This window comes from Pezoporus wallicus, unplaced genomic scaffold, assembly GCF_028554395.1.
Source record: "Pezoporus wallicus isolate ANWC-B61680 ecotype Strahan unplaced genomic scaffold, APGP_CSIRO_Pwel_v1 contig_8166, whole genome shotgun sequence".
Classification (NCBI taxonomy): Eukaryota; Metazoa; Chordata; class Aves; order Psittaciformes; family Psittacidae; genus Pezoporus; species Pezoporus wallicus.
The window spans coordinates 1,456,636-1,462,635 of record NW_026638114.1 but is presented as its reverse complement, the minus strand read 5'-3'; the positions used below and the strand labels follow the sequence as shown (position 1 = coordinate 1,462,635).

Below are 6,000 nucleotides of genomic sequence, written 5' to 3'. Positions count from 1 at the left end.
GGGTTTCTTGCACAGCTACAGCTGGGAGGGTGGCTTCATAGCCATCGAATGCACACAATTAGAGCTTTTTACATACTTCTGCCCCATTACCAGGCTGATACAGTGCTGGCAAAACCTGACTGCGCTCCTGGCCGTGCTCTTCCCTTCCTCCAGAGTGCCACAAAGTGGTTTTTTTGGTCCTAGTTTTCATGGATTCATTTCAAGCAGTTACTAGGTATGGCACACAGGGGACAGGGCCAGCCCAGCTTGTAGCAGGAACCAGCCTCTGCAGTTTATGGCTTGTGATGGGCTGATCCTGAACTGCTCAAATCAGTGGGAATTTTCCACTGAGGAATAGCAGGCTCTAGCCTGAAAGCAGTGGGTAGGGGTGCTGTGCCCATGCACAGCGGGTCTGTCCCTCTCTTTTGCAGCTCACCTAAATATATATGTTTCACCATTTCCTTTTGCTTTTTTCCCCCAACACTGCCTAAAGCCTGCTCTTCGCTCTGCCTCCTCCTCTGAAATAGATGGTCTAGTTTCAAAGATGGGAGTGCTCAGAAAGTCAAAAGCTTATTAATAGCTCGCAGCCTCCTTTTTAATCTATTCAAAAAGCCATAGAGTGTGCAAAGCTGTTGTGACATGACTTCTCTTTTTAATATCTCACCCTTAGACTGCCAGTAGTTAAGGAAAAATGAAACTAATCATCAGTGAAGGCTGTAATGCTGCTGCCTTACAGCTGGTGTGGAGCCCAGTGGGAAGTTTTATGGGAGACTCTATAAGACTCACTGTGTGTATGTGTTTGTGGATCTCACAGCGGAGGCTTTGCAGACCAAACCCAGGCAGTACAGTCATCAGCAAAATGGTATCAGTAAGGTAAGGGAAACATTTACATACAGCAGGAAAAAAAGCCTATTTGCAAAAGGTTAATCTTGTAATTTTGTCATCTGTGCCCCTTTCAATATTGCCCTTCAATATTGGCCATACAGAGGAAATGACACTTTTAACTCTGTAATTAGAACTGTACTAATGTTGGCTGTTTAAATTAGCTAATAATATTAAAGAGGAGCTCTAATTTAATAACAGAGACATAAACCCATGTATTTCTGAGTGAGGATGGCTTCCCACCTATTATATTCAGTATAATTTTGTCTTCATTTATACTGTAGATAATGGCCACTGCAGAATGGGGCTGTGTTTACAGCATTGGACACCTTCAGAAGAGACAGGAAAACAACACACTTTGCAAACTGAGGAGGAAACAAAACTTAAGGCTCCCTCCCCGGCCAGTTCCTTAAGAATCAATCTGAATGTAATTTGAAAAGTTCTGATTTTGGTACAGTTATTACTTTCCATTTGGAAAATGAAAATGCATCTTCTTAAGAGACTTCACAGTAACCTTGCAGATGATAGCTGCCATTGGGCAGAGGTATAAGGTATAAACCAAGTACAGAAGACCATCCATTTCCATGTACATTGATTCAAGGCTCTGCAGCGTGCTTGATCCCCAAAGTGCAATAAAATTCAGGACAGGCAATAAGGAGTCACAGACAAATTAAAATTTATTGAGACAGACGAAAATGCAACTATTCCAGACTACAGTTAAGCATTTACAGTTAACCAAAGATAGCCAAATGCTCACATTCCACTGAACTCCTTATGGAAAAAGCATTCAGAATTTACTATGCAATTCTACTTACTATGGTAGTCTACATCCATCTACAGTAGGGACATCAAACTGAAACACGTAATATTTGGATCTCTCCTTACAGATCTACACGTTTAACAGTAACGGACATCAACAGCATTGAGAAAAGTATAAAAAGACCAAAACCCACCTACTGTAGAAAGGGCTTTTTGATGTATAGTAACTGTACAAAGCGGTCTATGTATGAAAGGAACTTGAATGGCATACAGAAGGGACTGCAGGAAAAGCCAACCAATGTAGGAAGCTAAGCTGGATCTGGTGGTCTGTATCAAGAGGTGACCTCAGATCTACGTCATCTGCTGCTTGAGGGGAAAAATGCTACAAAACTTCTAATATCAAAATATTCCCATGCCAGAAATGTACACTGAAACTAACAGACTAGGCTGGAGAGGCAAAGAGAAGCATTCACTAACAAACAGTGTTGCTTTAAATAGAAACTTTACATTTTTAATATAAACTGTAGAATAAATATTAAATAAACATTTCAAATGAATTAAAATAATAGCAGAGAATAGGTTAAAAAAAAAGGCAAAGAAAAGGAAGAGGATTCTTTGTGTTCACAGCAAAGACAGTAATGACCCAAAAAAACCCAACTGTGCTGAAATCTGAACTGTAGATTTTGATTTAACCACAATAGTTAAAAGAAACCTAAAGCAATACCTAACAGCATTTCATAGTCTCTAATATGAAAAGAAAACGAGATTAAAAATTGGTTTGTGTCTCTAAAAGAATGGGACAACTCTGATTTTATTTCTCACAATGAGCAAATGCTTGGAAGGTTAATGACTTGATGCAGATGGGAAGTCTTGCTTTGCAGAAAGCAAAAGCAAAAGCAAGGAATTAAATTAAGCTGGAAGCAAATTAAATCCTTTACAAAGCATGAAGAATGAAAGGGGCCTCATCTGGAAGAGCACTGGCTCTTGGTAGAATTGCTGGTTTCTTTTGAAGGAATAAAACATTGTCCTAATGCAGCTTCCCCAATGGGACACACGCATACACACATATATGTGTATAAATGTATATATACACACACATATACACACACAGATGCATCTATAGGCTGCAGATCCTGCAACCACTGCAGGATGCCAGTGGATCACAGAAGGGTTTTGCTATATAGCCTTGTAATATGTGGGAACTTGCTCTTAAAGCAATCTACAGTCCGAGCTGCCCTCCCAGGCATGGCAGCTCATCTGCCCTGCTCCAGCCTAAGACCCTTTACACCCTGTGGTTTGACACTACTCTCTTTAAACTCTTTGTAGTTGTACCCAACTGAGCTACTCAATAAAATGGTATTTTTCCAGTGCTGGCCCTGATGCAGAACACTTGCACAACTGAGGCAGGTAACTGAATGATTACTTGGCCTGGGGCACTGTCCTGCATCTGGGCCAGGGGGCTTAAAACATACTTGTGTGTGTGTGTTTGCCTCTGTATAAAGGGAAATGAGCTACCAGAGATCAGCTGAACCACCCAAGGCATCTCTTGCCTGCACGGTGCTGTTTGACTGGATGCACAGCATTGAGTTGGTGAGTTTGAGAGACAGTAATTGTGTTAACAGTTTTAACATAAAGACATAAACCCTTCCAGCTCTGATGTGGAATAGTTGCATGTGAGAGATTACAGGTAGGAGAGGCTCAGTGGTGTTGAGAAATGGATGGTGGTGGCATGTCTGCTCATGTAAGCTGAAGAATGGCCACATTCACTTTTAAAGGGTTATTTAACAGCTTTTCTTTAAGCATCTTGCATGTTTGCATGTGACACAGATGGGCTGCAATCCTGGACCCTAGAGCTGCCTGCAAGGGCTTGGTTAGCCAGGCTTTACCCTGGTGAGGGGCTGGCTGAAGGGATTTACTGTGTGGTCATTGAAGTAAGGCATAGCTTCAGGATAAGCTGTTGCAAAGGGACACAGGACTGCAGAAAACAGTTGTGTGGAGAATAAGACCAGGCAGGAGGATGAGCATAACGCTACCGATTGTGGACTTCAGTTCTGTGTCAGGGGGAAATGGCAACCCTGTGCCTTAGGCAGGTCCTGCACAGGACAGCAGAGCTGCACCCAGAGTACGGGTTTAAGTAATAGAATACCAGAAGGCAACCAGCCAAGATGTTTGAGAAGCGACTGATGGAGTTCAAATGCTTCTCACAGAAACACACTACTTAGGGAAGCAGAAATGTTGGTTATATCTGATTTTGAAATAAATTATCAAAAGTGATAGGAAACCCACAGGGATCTGAGCAGGGCAGATCGCAGGCCACTTGCGAATGGCTGTGATGGCAGATTTTTGGGAGGATGCAGGGGCATGACACAACAGACAACAAATTCCTCATGATTTTACACATCCTTCTGCATTAACAACAATTATGCGGGCTTGATCTCTGCTCTGGGGTCATTGATCTAGATAAATAGGAAATGAAAGAGGAGAAACCAACTGAGCCCCTGGAACACATGGTGTCTGAAAGGAGTTCCTCTTTGTAGTGCTCTTCTGACCACGTCTGAAAGCAGACATCCTACACAGAGGGCTGAGGACCACAGCTCTTGGGCCAGTGTGTGCCTAAAACATTGTCTTCTGCCAAACACATGGTATTTTCCTGCTTTTGAGTGAATATGTAACCAGCCAAGTGTTGGCTCCATACTGTCCCCACCTCTAACCAATACTAACTCAGAGGGAAAAGGTAAATCAATCTGATTAGTTCTCTGTGTAATAAGCACGTTTTCAATTCTGCAAAATAGCTCTTAGGCAAATCAAAAGCACTGCTAAAATACTTACATCTTGCCACTTAATGCAAGAGTGGGGTTAAGGTAGCTCCTTCTGTCTCTGAAAACAGCAAAAAGAACACAAGGTCACCACAGTACATTACTGCGTCAGAACTGCAATGGGAAAGGACACAGAGAAGAATTTAATGTCAATATGCTGTGATATAACTGAAGAGCTATGAATATGTGACATGCTGAAGGGATCACAGGTTGTATTTTTAATACTCTTTCACGTGTGTTTATTACAAGTGTGCAGCTTGTCACACTGAGCACAGGGTTATGCTTTTGAAACATGATCACCTAAAGTTGCCTTTTAAAACAGGCCAAATAAATATTAACTATTGAAATTAAAGAAATGACAGCTTATTACTTTTGATGGTTAGTGCCTGTGACAGCTTTATAACACTGGAATGAGGCACTGCTAACAGAAAATGAAGAACAGGCAGATCTATAGCGTGTGAGCAGGAAGCAGAGGCTGCCTGCGCGATGTTAGTGCCACTCTTAGCGCAAATGAGTTTGGACGGAAGCTGAGGAACAGATATGGAGGTGGTTATGATGCTACAAATTCACAAAGCACTCTAAAGGAAAGGCAGATGGACTCGTTCCCTGCCTGTAGGGTTTGGCCCGTTACAGCTGCAGGCTCTCAGCATCTCTTATGATCAAAGCTGTGTTCCTTAATCAAATAAAGTGTTAGTGAGCTGGTCTATGCTCTGGTGGGTGCTTTGCCTGTTGGACTCATTCTAAGACAATGTAAAGAAGAGAAAATCCCAACAGTAGGTTTTTTTTCTGGATTAAATCCCTGGTGCTGGGCTGCCAGAAGTCACTATCCAAAGCGACTTCCTCTTTACTGGAATGTAACAAACATGGACTAGAAAATGAGGCACCTACATTTCAGAAAAGAAAAACAAGTGTTTCTGATATGATCCAGGCAACAATTTATGACCCAAATTCCTTAACATGAGAAGGGTTTCTAAGCTTTGTACTGGTTCATTGAGCCCCTTCTGCAATTCTTTTTTCACAGGATCTATCTCATAAACTGTGCAAGTGAGGATTAAGACATGAAATGTTTTTGAAACAAAACTCATTGCCCCTGTGGATAGAACAAAAATGCCCCAAGTGAACAAAAGCCGTATTCCAAACAGTCCTTGCTGGGGAAAAAAAAGCTGTCTCCTAAATTAAATAGACTATACAAAATTAAACTCAGTGGAGAGGGAATATTTGTGCCAGGTACTCTCAGATACAATTGCAGAGATATGATATGACTTGCAATATTGTGCAAAACGTGAGTCCTCATTATGATGGGCACTACCATATATAACCAATTTCATCATCCTTATCATCGTCTTCATCTTCATCGTCTTCATTAGCTGCTCTTACATGAACCTTCACTTTCCCTTCTTTGCCTTTCTTTGCTGCTTCAGGTTCCTCTTCCAAATCATCCAACAATACAACAGATCCACCACTGCCAAAATCCCCTGAGGTTTCTTGTTCTTCTTCTGAAACAGGTGAGCAGGAAAGGTCATTCCTTCACATGATACCACATCCCTTGTTCATTACTACCCTT

General features: G+C 41.8%; 1 protein-coding gene across 1 annotated transcript in view; it reads right to left on the bottom strand.

Annotated features, from left to right (window-relative positions):
- Positions 1-3,855: 3,855 nt before the first annotated feature.
- SPOCK1 (SPARC (osteonectin), cwcv and kazal like domains proteoglycan 1) overlaps positions 3,856-6,000 on the bottom strand; it is a 285,227-nt gene continuing 283,082 nt past the window's right edge. Inside the window, exon 11 of the mRNA XM_057409448.1 lies at positions 3,856-5,932. Coding sequence (XP_057265431.1) covers positions 5,742-5,932 — 191 coding nt within the window. The 3' untranslated portion in view covers positions 3,856-5,741. The remainder of the gene's footprint in view (positions 5,933-6,000) is intronic.